General features: G+C 43.3%; 1 protein-coding gene across 1 annotated transcript in view; it reads right to left on the bottom strand.

Annotated features, from left to right (window-relative positions):
- LOC122558704 (aldo-keto reductase family 1 member B1) overlaps positions 1 to 17,359 on the bottom strand; it is a 117,245-nt gene that overhangs the window by 35,526 nt on the left and 64,360 nt on the right. The window contains 1 exon segment of the mRNA XM_043707496.2: positions 1,729 to 1,838. Within this exon segment, the coding sequence (XP_043563431.2) occupies positions 1,729 to 1,838 (110 nt within the window).

Here is a 17,359-nt window from a genome sequence, read left to right as displayed (position 1 = left end):
AGGCGTCAAGATAGGTTGACGACGGTCAAGCAGTGGATGTGGTGTATATGGATTTCAGCAAGGCATTTGATCGTGTTCCCCATGGTAAGCTCATTCATAAAGTCAGGAAGTATGGGATGCAGGGAGATTTGGCTATCTGGATTCAGAATTGGCTGGCTGACAGAAGGCAGAGAGTGGCTGCAGGTGGAAAGTATTCTGCCTGGAAGACAGTGTTGAGTAGAGTCCTGCAGGGTTCTGTTCTTGGGCCTCTGCTCTTTGTAGTTTTTATAAATGACTTGAATGAGGAGGTTGAGGTGTGGGTTAGTAAATTTGCAGATGACAAAGGTTGGAGGTGTCGTCGATATTATAGAGGACTACTGCAGGCTGCAGCGTGACATAGACAGGAATGCAAAGCTGAGCTGAGAAATGGCAGATGGAGTTCAACCTGGATAAATGCGAAGTGATGCATTTTGGAAGGTCTAACTCGAATGCTGAATATAGGATTAAAGACTGGATTCTTGGCAGTGTGCAGGAACAGAGGGATCTGGGTGTGCAAGTACATAGATCCCTCAAAGTTGCCACCCAAGTGGATAGGGTTGTTAAGAAAGCATATGGTGTTTTGGCTTTCATTAACAGGGGGATCGGTTTTAAGAGCTGCGAGGTTTTGCTGCAGCTCTACAAGTCCCTAGTGAGACCACACTTGGAATATTGTGTCCAGTTCTGGTTGCCCTACTATAGGAAAGGTACAGGGGCTTTGGAGAGAGTGCAAAGAAGGTTTACCAGGATGCTGCCTGGACTGGAGGGCTTGCCTTATGAAGAAAGGTTGAATAAGCTCAGACTTTTCTCTCTGGAGAGAAGGAGAAGAGAGGTGACCTGACCGAGGTGTACAAAATAATGCGAGGAATAGACAGAGTCAATAGCCAGAGACCTTTCCCCAGGGCAGGATTGACTGGTACGAGAAGCCATAGTTTGAAGATATTAGGAGGAAGGTATAAAGGAGATGTCAAAGGTAGGTTCTTTACAGAATTGTGAATGTATGGTATGCATTGCCAGCTGTGGTGATGGAAACATAGTCATTGGGGACAATTAAGCGACTGCTGGACATGTACATGGATAGCAGTGAGTTGAGGGGTGCGTAGGTTAAGTTACTATATTTTACATTAGGATTAAGTCTCGGCACAACATCATGGGCGTAAGGGCCTGTTCTGTGCTGTATTTTTCTATGTTCTATAGGAGCAGGAATGACTTGCTACAATCGTACATCATATTCCAGACTATACCATGAATATTGTGGATATTTTATCTCCTTATCAGATGAAGGATGTTCTTGCTATACAGGAAGTGCAATGAAGGTTCACCTGATTCCTGGGATGGTGGGAGTGACATGAGTTCAGAAGAATGAGAAGGGACCTCATAGAAACCTGAAATATTCTAACAAGACTAGACAGGTTTGATACAGGAAGGATCTTCCTGATGACAAGTCTAGAAGCAGGGGTCGCAGTCTGAGGTCATGAATTAAAAAAACAGTGAGTAAAAGCGGGAACAGGCCATTGAATTGGATAATCAAGATCACAATGAAAGGTGAAGCAGTGCAAGAATGGCTGAATGGCCTACTTCTATTCCTCTTTTCTATGTTTCAATGTTTTTAAATTGGCAGATTAACTGTCTTTTCTGGAAATTGCATCGGATCTGGAAAGAGCCATGAAAGAGGACAGTATTAGTCGTGGAGTATTCTCCCATCACACTCACAGAGTACGACCTGGAGACCCAAGAGGACTAAATGCCATCAGTGCAATATCTCTGGATGCACAGAACTCCACCGGTTCAGCCTGAGTCAGATATGGATGAAGTTCCACCTGTAAACAAGAATGACAGAGAGAACAAAGTCAGATAATGATGAGAAACTCATATCGAGATACTAATCTCTCTGCCCCTTCCCAATTTTGAGCTTCCTGCCAAAGTATTCTGATGCAGTTACTCAGATCCAATTTGCTTAGTCTCAGAATAAACTCCTTTGACATATTTAACATAGTGCCAAGTCCATCTGCCTCCCACTCCTCACCAAAGTCAATGGTCTGTCAGGAAAAAAACTACTGTCTACAGTTTTTTAATAGGCAATGAGCAGTTAATAGATTAGTAATGTAATGTCTGCCCTTCAGAAACAGGAAGTGCTGCCTCAGAGAGCTGAAAGCCACAGGTTAGCAGCTCTCTAGTACCTGCAACCCAATAAAGAATAAACCTAAGAATATATCGACAGTCAAGATTAGATACAACAAAGATAACAAAAAACTACACTAAAAATTCTGTAGCTGAACAAAGTAATAGATAGCACACATTGATTTGAGTAAAAATGTTTTGATAGCTATTACACAGATGTGTCTGCTTCATGACTAGGATTGGGTCCTGAATATAATGGAACATATGATAGTCAAGAAAAAAAGAAAGTTAGAAATAGAAAGGTGGAGGAGTAGCAATTTAATCAAGAATGGCATTAGTGCAATAGTTATGAACAACCTTGGTTCAGGACATCAGGATGTAGAATTGGTTTTAGTAGAGGTGATGATTAGAAGAGGAAAGATGTCACTACTGAAAGATGTCTACAGGCTTCCTAACAGAAATCAGAGTGTGCGTCAAAGTGTACAATAAGAAACATTGTGCTTGTGATCAAGGGATGGCAATAACCATGGGTGATTTTAATCTACATATACATTGGAAAAATCCGACTGACAATGGGTGCATGGTTGATGATTTTGCAGAATACTTTCAAGGTAATTTCTTAGACCAGACATCAGGTTATATTAGACCTGCTATTAAGTAATGTGACAAGATTAGCTAATTAACCTCAGAGCAAAGGCATCCCCAGGTGTTACCACCTGCATCACTGAATTTTACAATCAGTTCAAAAGCGAGAGAACAGTGGGTCTGAAATGTAGCCTTTTAAACTTAAATAAGAGTAACTATATGGGAGATAGCTGGAGTGAATTGGGATATTAGGCCACGGGACAGATCAACAGAGAAATAGCGACATTTATGGTGATGCTTTTAAAAACTCAGAATAAGTAAATTTATGTAATAAAGATTTCTAAGGGGAGGACCATCATCAATTAAAGTAGTTCTACAAAACATCAACTGAAGGAAAAAGCATATGATAATGTGAAGATAAGTAAAGGGTTAAATCAGGAGTTTCTGAAGATTTTTAAAAAGCAAAGAAAGTAAAGTGAGTGTTGGTTCTCTAGAGAATGAGAATGAAGAGTTAATAATAGATAATAAGGAAATGGCAGCTGAAATGGACAAATAGTTTGCTTCTTTCACCATAAAGGGCACAGAAAAACTTCAGTAAAATTGTAAATCAGGAGGTGGAAGGGGGAGAGGAACGCAGTGCAATTACAATCACTACGAGGTGGTACTGAACAAACTAATTGACTTGCCAGTTGACAAGCCTTGGGCTCTGATGGACTTCATCTTAGGTAATTAAAATAGGAGGCTAATGAGGTAGTAGATGTATCAGAGATAACTCCACTACTCAAGAAGAAAATGATGAAGGGCTCTGGCCTGAAATGTCGATTCTCCTGCTCCTCGGATGTTGCCTGACCTGCTGTGCTTTTCCAGCAACACATTCTCAAACTCAAGAAGAAAGACAGGCAGCAAACAACAAACTGTCAGCCAGTTAGCTTGACAACTGTCATGGGAAGGTTTTAGAATTAATCAGGTTATGGCTGGGCACTTAAAAGTTCTTAAAGCAATCAGGATAGATTTTGTGAAAGGAAATGACATTTGACTTCCTTGGATTGCCAGCATTTGACAAGGTACCAAATAAAACATCATGTGCAACCAAGTTCATAGTATAGAGGTAAGAAATTAACTTGGAATGAAGATTGGCTAACTGGCTAGAAAAAACAGATTGCAGAAAGGGTCTTTTAACCTTATGGACGTAAGTGGCGTTCTGCAAGGGTCTGTGCTCTGGTCACAGCTTTTTACAAGTTATATCAATGCCTTAGATGACTGAAAAGAAGGCATTCTTGTAGCACAGTGGTAGCATCCCTACTCCCGCAGTGAGAAATCCAGGTTTAAGTCTTACCAGCTCCAGAGATGTGTAATAATATCTCTGAACAGGGTGATTAGAAAAATAGGTTAAGTAAAAAAAAATTAAATTTAAACGAGGGGAACAAAGACATGGTAGCTAAATTCACAGATGACACAAAAATAATTAGGAAAGTATGTTGTGAAGAGGACATAAGGAAGATGGAGATAAAAAACAGATAGGTTGAGTGAGGGGCATAAACCTGGAAGCTAGAATATAATGTAGCAAAATATGAACTGTTTAACTTGGCAGAAGAAATAAAAACAGTAGAGGAGTATTTAAATGGAGAACCACTTTAAAATTCTGAGGTCATAGAGATAAGCAGCACAGAAACAGAGCTTTATTTTGCTTTTATAAAAGTAAGGAAGTTATGCCTCAATTACACAGGGCATAGGTTAAGGTACATTTTGAATACTATGTTTTGAGGAAATGTTGGACAGACGGGATGTTTTCTCTATAAGTTAGTGAAGGATGACTTGAATGTTCATGATCTTAAACAGGTCAGTCTTGACTAGGCGAAATATTGAAAGAATGTTTCCCTTGTGAATGAGTCCAGAACAACTGAACACTGTTTAAAAATTAGAATAAAAAATAAAGAACAGTGCAGCACAGTGTGACAATGCTGTCACTTTAACAAAGTTATTGTGTCCGTTTTTTTAAAAAGAGAGATCATAAAGACAGAGGTGCTGAGGGGTCTCAGAAGAGCCTAGTTTGACAATGGCAGAAGAACAGCCAGTTGTCCCAGTTCAGGTTTTTTCTAGTTTGGTTTAGCTGCAGCAGTCAAGATGCTAGAGTCCAGGAAAGGTTCCAAGCTTCAGCAGATAGAGTCAGAGAGATGTACAGCACGGAAACAGACCCTTCGGTCCAACTCATCCATGCTTACCAGTTATCCTAACCTAATCTAGTCCCATTTGCCAGCACTTGGCCAACATCCCTCTAAACCCTTCCTATTCACATACCCATCCAGATGCCTTTTAAATGCTGCAATTGTACCAGCCTTGACTACTTCCTCTGGCAGATCATTCCATACACGCACCACCCTCTGCATGAAAAGTTGCCCCTTAGGTCTCTTTGAAATGTTCTCCCTCTCATCCTAAACCTTTGCCCTCTAGTTCGGAACTCCCCCACCCTATCCATACCCCTCATGATTTTATAAACCTTTATAAGGTCACTCCTCAGTGTCCGATGTTCCAGGGAAAACAGACCCAGCCTATTCAGACTCTCCCTATTGCTCAAATCGTCCAACTCTGGCAACATCCTTTTAACTCTTTTCTGAACCCTTTTAATTTTCACAACGTCCTTCCGAACTATGCACAATATTCCAACAGTGGCCCCTAACCAATGTCCTGTACAGCCGCAACATGACCTCCCAACTCCTGTACTCAAAACTCTGACCAATAAAGGAAAGCATACCAAATGCCTTCTTCACTATCCTATCTACCTGTGACTCCACTTTCAAGGAATGATTCTTGACTGACTTTTCTTTCTGAAATCTCCTTGGAAGTTGTTCCCTCCTGCATGTAAGAAGCTGCGTTTCAACTTACTTTTTTGGCAAGGGGTGTGCTTGTGATATGTTACTGGATTAGAACAGTTTCTTAGTCAAGGGACGGTTAAGTTTTCCAATAGTTAAGTTCTTCTAAATTCCATTTTCTTTTGTTTGTGTTTCAACTGTACTGTTCAAATAAATTCTGTTTTGTTGAAAGCCAAGTGGTTTGACCAGCTGCACCACACCTGGAAAATCCCCTTCACGTCTGCCATTAAAATAAGAAAAAGTTAGGGCCTAGGCTACCTTCTTAAAATATTTTGAGGGGGTCTGGCCTGGCCCATAACAAGTAGGAGTAGGTCCTGCAGCCCACCAGGACTCTGCCGACACATGATGCCTTTTGCGTCTATGATGCGTATATTCCTTTACTCCATGCCTATTCATATATCATATCTACATTCAAATTGTTGAAAGTTGTTATTGTACTTACCTCCCCACCTCCTCTGACAGCGCAATACAGACATTTACCAGATTTTGATAAAAAAAGACTTGCCTCTCATATCTACTTTAAAATTATTCCATTTTCCCTTAAAATTATGACTGTGGTACTTGATGTTTCTACCCTGGGAGAAAGACTCAGATTTTCCATTGTATTCGTAAGGTTGTAACCTGCTATCAGGTCACCCCTCACCCTTTGATATTCAAGTGAAAACAAACCAAGTTTGACCAATCTCTCCGCATAGCTAATACCCTCAAATACCCTGGACAGGCAGGTAGTTCTGAGGAGGTGTGGAGGCCACAGAAAGATTTAGACAGTTTAGGAGAGTAGTCCAAGAAATGGACGATGAAATTCAATGTGAGCAAATGCAAGATCTTGTACTTTGGAAAAAAGATCACAGGCATGGGCTAGTTTATAAAAGGTGAGAAAATTCAAAAAGCCAAAGTACAAATCGATCTGGGAGTGCGAGTACAGGATTCTCTAAAGGTTACCTTACAGGTTGAGTCCGTGGTTAAGAAAGCAAATGTAATGTTGTCATTTATCTCAAGAGGGTTGGAATGTAAAAGCAGTGAGACTTTATAAAGCTGTAGTTAGCTGAAAATGTGTTGCTGGAAAAGCGCAGCAGATCAGGCAGCATCCAAGGAGCAGGAGAATCGACGTTTCAGGCATGAGCCCTTCTTCAGGAATGAGGAAAGTGTGCCAAGCAAGCTAAGATAAAAGGTAGGGAGGATGGACTTGGGGGAGGGGCATTGGAAATGCGATTGGTGGAAGGAGGTTAAGGTGAGGGTGATAGGCCGGAGTGGGGGTGGGGCGGAGAGGTCAGGAAGAAGATTGCAGGTTAGGAGGGTGGTGCTGAGTTCAAGGGTTGGGACTGAGACACAGTGGGGAGAGGGGAAATGAGGAAACTGGAGTAATCTGAGTTCAGCCCTTGTGGTTGGAGGTTTCCTAGGCGGAAGATGAGGCGCCCTTCCTCCAACCGTCATGTTGTTATGGTCTGGTGGTGGAGGAGTCCAAGGACCTGCATGTCCTTGGTGGAGTGGGAGGGGGAGTTGAAGTGTTGAGCCACGGGGTGGTTGGTCCGGGTGTCCCAGAGGTGTTCTCTGAAATGTTCCGCAAGTAGGCGGCCTGTCTCCCCAATATAGAGGAGGCCACATCGGGTGCAGCGGATGCAGTAAATGATGTGTGTGGAGGTGCAGGTGAATTTGTGGTGGATATGGAAGTATCCCTTGGGGCCTTGGAGGGAAGTAAGGGGGAAGGCGTGGGCGCAAGTTTTGCATTTCTTGCGGTTGCAGGGGAAGGTGCTGGGAGTGGAGGTTGGGTTGGTGGGGGGTGTGGACCTGACAAGGGAGTCACGGAGGGAGTGGTCTTTTCGAACGCTGATAGGGGAGGGGAGGGAAATATATCCCTGGTGGTGGGGTCCGTTTGGAAATGACGACGGATGATATGATGTATATGGAGGTTGGTGGAGTGGTAGGTGAGGACCACTGGGGTTCTGTCCTGGTGGCGATTGGAAGGGTGGGGCTCAAGGGTGGAGGAGCGGGAAGTGGAGGAGATGCATGGCTTAGAAAGGGTGGATGCTGGGAAATTGTTTCCATCAGGCGGGGATACTAGGACTCGTGGGCACAGTCTTAGAATTAGAGGGGGTCAATTTAGAATGGAAATGAGGAGACATTTCTTCAGCCAGAGAGTGGTGGGCCTGTGAAATTCACTACCACGGAACGCAGTAGAGGCCGGGATGTTAAATGTCTTCAAGACAGAGATTGATAAATTCTTAATCTCGCAAGGAATTAAGGGATATGGGGAGAGTGCAGGTAGGTGGCATTGAATTGCCCATCAGCCATGATTGAATGGCGGAATGACTCGATGGGCTGAATGGCCTTACTTCCACTCCTATTTCTTATGGTCTTAAACCTGGCAAAATTCTGTAAACAGTTTCCGTGCCGTCTCCAAAATCTGAAGCTCCCCCAATCTTTGTACTGACTGCAAATGTACTAATCAGGTCACCTACAATCTCCTCCAAAACATTTATATTGAGATGCATAGAGTCATAGGGATGTACAGCATGGCAACAGACTCTTCGGTCCAACTCGCCCATGCCGACCAGATATCCCAACCCAATCTAGTCCCACCTGCCAGCACCCGGCCCATATTCCTCCAAACTCTTCCTATTCATATACCCATCCAAATGTCTCTTAAGTGTTGCAATTGTACCAGCCTCCACCAATCCACTGGCAGCTCATTCCATACACGTACCACTCTCTGCTTGAAAAAGTTGCCCCTTAGTATTACAAACAACAGCAGTCCCAGTCAGAAATAAGAGTTATTTAGAGCAGTGTTTCTCAACCTTTCCGTATTCCATGCCCCCTTCTTATCCTTGAAATCATGCAAAGCCCCCAAATCACTAAAGTCTGTTTTTGCACATATAACTGCAATACACTGCAGTGCTGAAAAGGAAACTTTTGTGAAATATGTTTTATATACAACAAAAAATAAATGTTATCATTTATTACTATTCTTATTATCCACCTACTTTTGGTTCACGCTATATAAAATTTAGTCTGTGATAGCAAAATAGTCAATGGTTCATGTAGTCTTGCTAAATCATATATGTCTGGTTCAATTTTTGTCAAAAGCAATCTCAGGCCACCACGCTGAACAACATCCATGCGATTGCAGGTCTTATCTTGTATTCTGGCAATGGTACTGAATCCTTTCTCAACCAAATAAGAGGTAGGAATTGGTCGTGCAAACCGCTTTGCCTCTTCGCTTAATAGTGGGAAACGACATCGGGTGGCATCTTGAATCCAAAAAAGGAGCTCACCCATTTGCGAAAACCAAATTTTCATTGCAGTGTCATTTTGGAATTCTATCATTTCTTCCTGAAGGCGAATGTCCATTTCTTCTGCGCATGAGATAAAGGGGTCAGTCAGCCATGTAGGGATCTCCATCTCGATAAGATCAGCAATTCGTATTTTCATATCATCCTGCAGTGCATGAATGTGAGCTGAGTAGATAAGTAATTGACCATCAGTAACATCCTCCGCGATATTGTTTGAGAACTGGCAAAACTCACGATAACTGACATTCCGATGAAAGAGATCAAGTTTCGCAATAAAAGATGTAACAGCATTTTATGAAGCTCTCATTATCTCCTGGTATTTGCATGATCAGCGAATTGCACTTATCAAATATATCCGCGAGGTATGCACAGTCGTGTTTCACGGCTTTGGCTTTCATACAAAGGTTTTCATTATTTCCGAGTAGCAATTCGATGATAGAATCGAACAGTTCATGGAAACGATTGAGGCTTTTTCTTTCGAGAGCCATCTCACTTCTGTGTGTAGCAGCAATTACAGAAATTCATCTTCATTATCTTTACAGAGTTGGCGGAGAAGTTGTTCATTCAGAGCATGTTTCTTTATACAATTTACCACATCTATCACCATATGTAGAGAATGGTTGAGGGATTCACTAAGTTTCTTTGCAGCCAGAAGCTGCCGATGGGTAATGCGGTGTACTGTGAAAACACGTGGCACTTCTCTCTTTAATAATGCGGCAAATCCCCGATGTTGGCCAGTCATAGCACGTGTGCCATCAGTAGCACAAGCAACAATGTTTTTGAGGGGAACAGACTTTTTATCAAAATAATCCTTGATGCAGTCGAAGATAGTCTTACCTTTGGTATCTGTCAGTAGATTCAAAGCAAAAAGTAGTTCTTCTCGTATTTCATTTTTGTCGATGAAACGTACGTACCCCAAAAGTAAAGCTTGATATTCGCATATAGTAATTTCATCAATTTGTAAGGCGACTTCTTTCGATATCAACAGAGAACATAATTTATCCTCAACGTTTGAGGCCATTTCATCAATGCGCCTTCTCACGGAATCGTTGCTAAGAGGAATACGCTTAATAGTCATTGATGGTTCCTGATGTAGCACGGTTGATAATACTTCGGCAATAGCTGGAAGCACCAACAATTCACCCACGGAATGAGGTTTACCACACTTTGCAATTAGCTTCGCTATGTTGTATGATGCCACACGGCCATCCACATTTGTGGCTCCCATCTTTGAAAAAGCAATGGAAATCGTTGGTTGCTGATTGAATTTATTCTTTAATGTTTGAAAATATGTCACAGTGTTTCTTTTCCAAATATTTAATAAGACGGGAAGGCTTCATGGCCTCGTTGGAAAAACTTTGTTCACAGACCAAGCACAGTGGTAACTGCTTATTAGATGGAGATTGAATAAAGCCATATCGCAAATAGTCCATGCTATACTGCCTGCATCTTTTCATTCTCAATGAGGCCATTTTTACACTGTCGCTCGAATACCCTGATGGAATCACAGGTTTTACCTTATCACAATAATTTTAAGGCACTCAGACAAGTGGCAAAACTTTGATTGGCTAATTAGCTGTAATGTGCTTTCATTCTGCCACCCAGTAGAACAGTTGAAAAGCTGTGTTTCGTCTTCCTAGAAGCGACACGAGTTAGGTGATATTGATCTCGGCAGTAGAATCAGTGCCAACCGTGAATGAGTTCAAATAGTTTGCCATTTACAGAGAAGACTATCAATAATAGCGCAGCAACCAATCGGAGCGCACGCCTCCATGGGTGCAGGGAAAATAACAGACTTGTGTTATGCGGCTATCCATCTGCACACAGCAATGTCCTTCAAGGACATGGCAATCTTCCAAGTGATTGGTAAGCTATCTACAAAGTATTTCAGTGCCCCCTTGCCTCCCCCTTTGACTTCAATGCTCACCGAAGGAAGGCAAACGCCCCTCAGGGGGTGCTTCCGCCCCCGTTGAGAATCACTGATTTAGAGCATGGATCAGTACTTGGGACTATGATGTTTTGGCCATAACGGAGATGTGGGTTTCACAGAGGCAGGAATGGATGCTACGTGTTCCAGGGTTTAGGACATTTAAAAAGAACAGGGATGGAGAAAAAAGGTTGGTGTAGCATTGCTAATCAGAGAGTGCGTCACTGCTACAGAAATGAAGATTGTCGAAGGTTTGTCCACTGAGTCAGTTTGGGTGGAAGTTAGGAACAGCAAGGGAGCAGCCACTTCATTCGGGTTTTCCACAGACGCCCTATTATCAGTCGGGAGATCAAAGAACTCATAGCCTAGGAGATTTTGGAAAAATACAGATGTAGCAGGGTTGTTGTTGTGGCTGACTTCAACTTTCCCAATATTGACTGGAACCTCCTTAGTGCAGATGGTTTGGATGGAGCCGTTTTTGTCAGATGTGATCTGGAGGGTTTCCTTACTACGTATGTAGACAGACCGACGAGGGGAGAGGCCAATTTGGATTTGGTGCACAGCAATGAGCCAGGACAGGTGTCAGATCTCATGGTGATAGTGACCGCAACTGCCTCACATTTACCATAGCCTTGGAGAGGGAAAGGAGCAGTTACCAAGGGAAGATATTTAATTGGGGAAAAGGAAATTATGACGCTATCAGACAGGAGTTGGGAAGTACAGATATGGAGCAATTGTTCCACAGAAAGGGCACAACAGACATGTGGAAGCAGTTTAAGGAGCAGTTGTTGCGAGTGATGCACAAATTTGTTCCTCTGAGACAAGTAAGAAGGGGTAAGATTAAGGAATCTTGGATGATGAGAACAGAGGAGCTTCTCGTCAAAAGGAAGAAGGCAGCTTACGTAAGGTGGAGGAAGCAAGGATCTAGCATAGCTTTAGAGGATTTCAGGCTTACTAGAAAGGAGCTCAGAAATGGAATGAGGAGAGCCAGGAGGGCCCACGAAAAAGGCTTGGCAGGACGGATTAGGGAGAACCCAAAGACATTTTACTCATACATGAGGAATAAGAGAATGATCAGGAAGAAGGTAGGGCCGATCAGGGATAGCGGAGGGAACTTGTGCGTGGAATCTGAGCAGATAGGGGAAGCCCTAAATGAGTTTTTTGCTTCGGTTTTCACTGAGGAAAGGGACCTTGTTGTGAATGAGAACTTTAAGGAGCTGGGAAATAGGCTTGAACAGATCAAGATTGAGGAAGTTGATGTGCAGAAAAGTTTGGAAAACATTAAGATTGATAAGTCCCCAGGGCCAGACCAGATTTATCCTAGGTTACTCCAGGAAACGAGAAAGGAGGTTGCTAAGCCACTGGTGCAAATCTTTGCCCCCTCACTCTCCACGGGATTCGTACTGGAGAATTGGAAGGAGGCGAATGTTGTTCCTCTTTTCAAGAAGGGGAATAGGGAAATCCCTGGCAATTACAGACCAGTCAGTCTTACATCTATGGTCAGCAAGATTTTGGAAAGAATTCTGAGGGATAGGATTTATCACTATTTGGAAAAGCATAGCGTGATTAAAAGCAGTCAGCATGGCTTTGTGAGGGGCAGGTCATGCCTCAGAAATCTTGCTGAGTTCTTTGAGTAGGTGACGAGACAGGTTGAGGAAGGTCGAGCAGTGCATGTGGTGTATATGGACTTCAGCAAGGCATTTGATAAGGTTCCCCATGGTAGGCTCATTCATAAAGTCAGGAGGTATGGGATGCAGGGAGATTTGGCTGTGTGAATTCAGAATTGCTTGGCTGACTGAAGGCAGAGAGTTGTTGTAGGTGGAAAGTAATCTGCCTGGAGGTCAGTGTTGATTGGGGTCCTGCAGGGCTCTTTTCTTGGGCCTCTGCTCTTTGTAGTTTTTATAAATGACTTGGATGAGGTGGTTTGAGGTGTGGGTTAGTAAATTTGCCAATGACTCAAAGATTGGAGGTGCCGTTGATAATATTGAGGGCTATTGCAGGCTGCAGCATGACATTGACAGGAATGCAGAGCTGGGCTGAGAAATGGCAGATGGAGTTCAACCTGGATAACTGTGAATTGATGCATTTTGGAAGGTCAAACTTGAATGCTGAATATAGGATTAAAGACAGAATTCTTGGCAGAGTGGAGGAACAGCAGGATCTTGGTATTCAAGTGCATGTATTCCTTAAAGTTGCAACCCAAGTGGATAGGGTTGTTAAGAAAGCATATTGTGTTTTGGCTTTCATTAACAGGGAGATCGAGTTGAAGAGCAGTGAGGTTTTACTGCAGCTCTACAAAACCCTGGTGTGACCACACTTGCAATATTGTGCCCAGTTCTGGTCGCCTTATTATAGGAAAGATATGGAGGCTTTGGAGATGGTGCAAAGAAGGTTTACCTTCTGGACTGGAGGGCTTGTCTTACAAAAAGTGGTTGACTAAACTAGGACTCTTCTTTCTGGAGAGGAGGAAGAGAGATGACCTGATCGAGGTGTACAAGGTAATGAGAGGCATGGATAGAGTCGATAGCAAGACACCTTTCCCCAGGGCAGGATTGACTGGCACGAGGGGTCATAGGTTTAAGGTGTTAGGAGGAGGGTAAAGAGGAGATAGGTTCTTTATGCAAAGAGTTGTGAATGCATGGACTGCGTTTCCAGTGGTGGTGGTGGAAACAGAATCAATAGGGACATTTAAGCCACTGCTGGACATGCACATGGACAGCAGTGAATTGAGGGGTACATAGGTTGGGTTGTTTTGTTTTAGATTAGGATTGATCTTGGCATAACATCGTGCTGAAGGGCCTGTTCTGTGCTGTACTTTTCTATGTTCTACGTTCATCGATTCCTGTGGAATACCATTAGTTACAGATCTCTAGTCAGAGTACACATCTAATCTTAAAATCTAAAACTGTGAGTAAGGGAGGAGTAGACATTTAAGGGTTGAAATTTTTTTCTTTCAGGCCAAAGGAAAGTTTAAAGAAGTTCTCCTGGTGCTGTAATTACTTAATACAAAGAACAAATAAAATTTACAGCCCAGGAACAGGCCCTTCGGCCCTCCAAGCCTGAGCCGATGCCAAATATACTGTCTAATCCTGTTGGTCAATTCCTAAGCATCTATATCCCTCTGCTCCCCATCTACTCATGCATTAGTCCAGATGCATCTTAAATGAATCTACCGTGCCTGCCTCTACCACCTCTGCTGGCAACGCGTTCCAGACGCCCACCACCCTCTGTGTGAAGTACTTGCTGCGTGTGTCCCCCTTAAACTTTCCACCTCTCCCCTTGAAAGCGTGACTCCTTGTTATGGAATCCTTCACCCTGGGAAAAAGCTTGTCTCTATCCACCCTGTCTATAACCTTCATGTTTTGTAAACCTCAATCAGGTCCCCCCTCAATCTCTTTTTTTCTAATGAAAACAAACCTAACCTACTCAACCTCTCTTCAAAGCTAGCACCTTCCATACCAGGCAACATCTTCGTAACCATTTTTTGCACCCTCTCCAAAGTGTCCACATCCTTTTGGTAATGTGGCGACCAGAACTGTACACAGCATTCTAAATGCGGCCGAACAATGTCTTGTACAATGTTAACATGATATGCCAATTCTATACTCAATACCCCATCCAATGAAGGCAAGCATACTATATGCCTTCTTGACCACTCTATCCATCAGTGCAGCAACCTTCAGGGTACAATGTACCTGCACTCCCAGATCTCTCTGCCCATCAACTTTTCCCAAGGCTCTTCCGTTCATTGTATAATTCACTTTAGAATTAGACTTGCCTAAATGCATCACCTCACATTTGTCTGGATTGAAATCCATCTGCCACTTTTATGCCCAACTCTCCAGTCTATCTATATCCTCCTGTATTCTTTGACAGTCCCTTATGCTTTCTGCTACTCCACCAATCTTCGTGTCACCTGCAAACTTGCTGATCATACCAACAGTGCCCTCTTCTAGATCATATGTGTATATTACAAACAACAGCGCCCCCAGCACTGACCCCTGTGGAACACCACTGGTCACCTTTCTCCATTTCGAGAAACTCCCTTCTACTACTACTCTGTCTCCTGTTGCTCAACCAGTTTTTTATCCACCCAGCTAGAACACCCTGCACACCATGTGACTTCACTTTCTTCATTAGTCTACCATGGGCAACCTTATCAAACGCCTTACGAAAGTCCATGTATATGACATCAACAGCCCTTCCTTCATCTATCAACTTGGTTACTTCCTCCAAGAACTTATTAAGTAGGTAAGGCACGATCTCCCCCGCACAAAACCATGTTGCCTATCACTGATAAGCACATTCTTTTCTAAATATAAATAGATCCTATCCTTCAGTACCTTCTCCAGCAACTTCTCACCGCTGAAGTCAGGCTCACTAGTCTGTAGTTACCCAGAATATCCCTACTACCCATCTTGTTCAGGGGCATAACATGAGCAACCTTCCGGTCCTCTGGCACCTCAACTGTATTTAAGGATGCCACAAAGGTATCTGTCAGGGTCCCAGCAATTTCCTCTCTCGCCTCCCTCAGCAACCTGGGATAGATCCCATCCAGTCCTGAGGATTTGTCCACCTTAATAACCTCTAACCTACCCAACAAGTCTTCCCTACTTATGTCAACGTGATCCAGACTAATCAAATTTCTATCTCTAATCTCGATTTGGAGACGCTAGTGTTGGACTGGGGTGTACAAAGTTAAAAATCACACAACACCAGGTTATAGTCCAACAGGTTTAATTGGAAGCACACTAGCTTTCGGAGCGACGCTCCTTCATCAGGTGATTGTGGAGGGCTCAATTGTAACACAGAATTTATAGCAAAAATTTACAGTGTGATGTAACTGAAATTATACATTGAAAAATTGATTGTCTGTTAAGCCTTTCATCTGTTAGAATTCGGAATATAGTTTCACTTCTTTCATGTGTAAATCACAAAACCTTTCTTTTTAAAAAAGTTGCATTCTCGGGTTAGCTGTTAACAATGGTGATAGCTAGACAATATGTTGAAGGTGTTGGCCCCCTGTGTTCTCTGTCTATGCCATGATGTTATGATTGATTCTAATCTAAAAAGTGAGATAACAGAGATTTACATAAATTCATGCAGTTTTTGAGCTCAGAGTTCTACATGAATGTATGCAGTTTTGAGCAAAGTACAATGTAACCCTGAAAGTACAAATTCACCCCACAAAATATATATGTGCATGTGGGTCTTTGTCTGTCTGTGTGCCTGTATGGGTTGGGGGTTGTGAATGTGAGAAAGTATATGTGTGTGTGTAGTGAGTGCAGTGTCTTAAGTCTGTGAGGGGGTGCATGTGTGAGTGTGGGAGTGTGTGTGTCTGTAAGGGTGTGTGTGAGTGTCTGTGTGCACGTCTGTGTGAATGTGTGTCAGTGTGTATGTATGTACAGGAGTGCCTGTGTGTGTGTGTGAGTGTGTGTGTGAGAGAGAGAGAGAGAGTGTGTGTGTGTGTACGAGTATCTGTGTATGTGTATAGTGCAATGGTGGTCACCTGTAATGTGACATGAACCCAAGGTCCCGGTTGAGGCCCTCCCTATGGGTACCGAACTTAGCTATCAGCCTCTGCTGCCTGTCCTGAAGTCCACCTTGGAGGATGGTCACCCGAAGGTCCGAGGCTGAATGTCCTGGACCACTGAAGTGTTCCCCAACTGGGAGGGAACCCTCCTGTCTGTTGATTGTTGTGTGGTGCCCATTCATCTGTTGTCATAGCCTTTGCTCGGTTTCCCCAATGTACCATGCCTCCGGGCATCTTTGCCTGCAATGTATAAGATAGACAACGTTGGCTGAGTCACATGAGTACCTTCCATGTACAAGGTGGGAGGTGTCCCCACGTGTAATGGTGGTATCTATGTCCACACTCTGACACGTCTTGCAGAGTCTACCGTGACAGGGTTGTATGGAGTTGTCCTGAGAGCTGGGCAGCTTGCTACGAACAATGATCTGTTTGAGGTTTGGCGGTTGTTTAAAGGCAAGTAGTGGAGGTGTGTGGAAGGTCTTGGTGAGGTACTCATCCTCATTGATAATGTGTTGCAGGTCACAAAGAACATGGCGTAATTTTTCAGCTCCTGGGAAATACTGAACAACAGGTATGCTGTTTTGGAAAATGTAGGGGGTGATGGATTCTCAGGGGAACATCGCACGAACAGCCAAGTTTCTGGTATTGAGACTGGCTCTAATGCAACGAGGGGTATGTTGGCTTCCAAGAGATCAATTGTGTTAGGGGATTCTGTAGTCAGAGGTACAGACAGATGTTTCTGTGGCCAGCAGAGAGAAAGCAGAATGGTGTGTTGTTTCCCTGGTGCCAGGATCAAGGATATCTCAGAGAGGGTGCAGAATGTTCTCACGGGGGAGAGGGGCCAGCAGGAGGTTATTGGTTCCAATGTGGACAACGACATATGAAGGGAAAAGGTTGAGATTCTGAAGGGAGATTACAGAGAGTTAGGCAGAAATTTAAAAAGGAGGTCCTCAAGGGTAGTAATATCTGGATTATTCCCAGTGCTACAAGCTAGTGAGAGCAGGAATAGGAGGATAGA

The sequence above is a fragment of the Chiloscyllium plagiosum genome, unplaced genomic scaffold (genome assembly GCF_037043375.1).
Source record: "Chiloscyllium plagiosum isolate Xiang-an unplaced genomic scaffold, Cpla_swu_hap1 HiC_scaffold_17, whole genome shotgun sequence".
NCBI classification, from domain to species: Eukaryota; Metazoa; Chordata; class Chondrichthyes; order Orectolobiformes; family Hemiscylliidae; genus Chiloscyllium; species Chiloscyllium plagiosum.
This window is presented reverse-complemented; position numbering and strand designations above follow the sequence as displayed.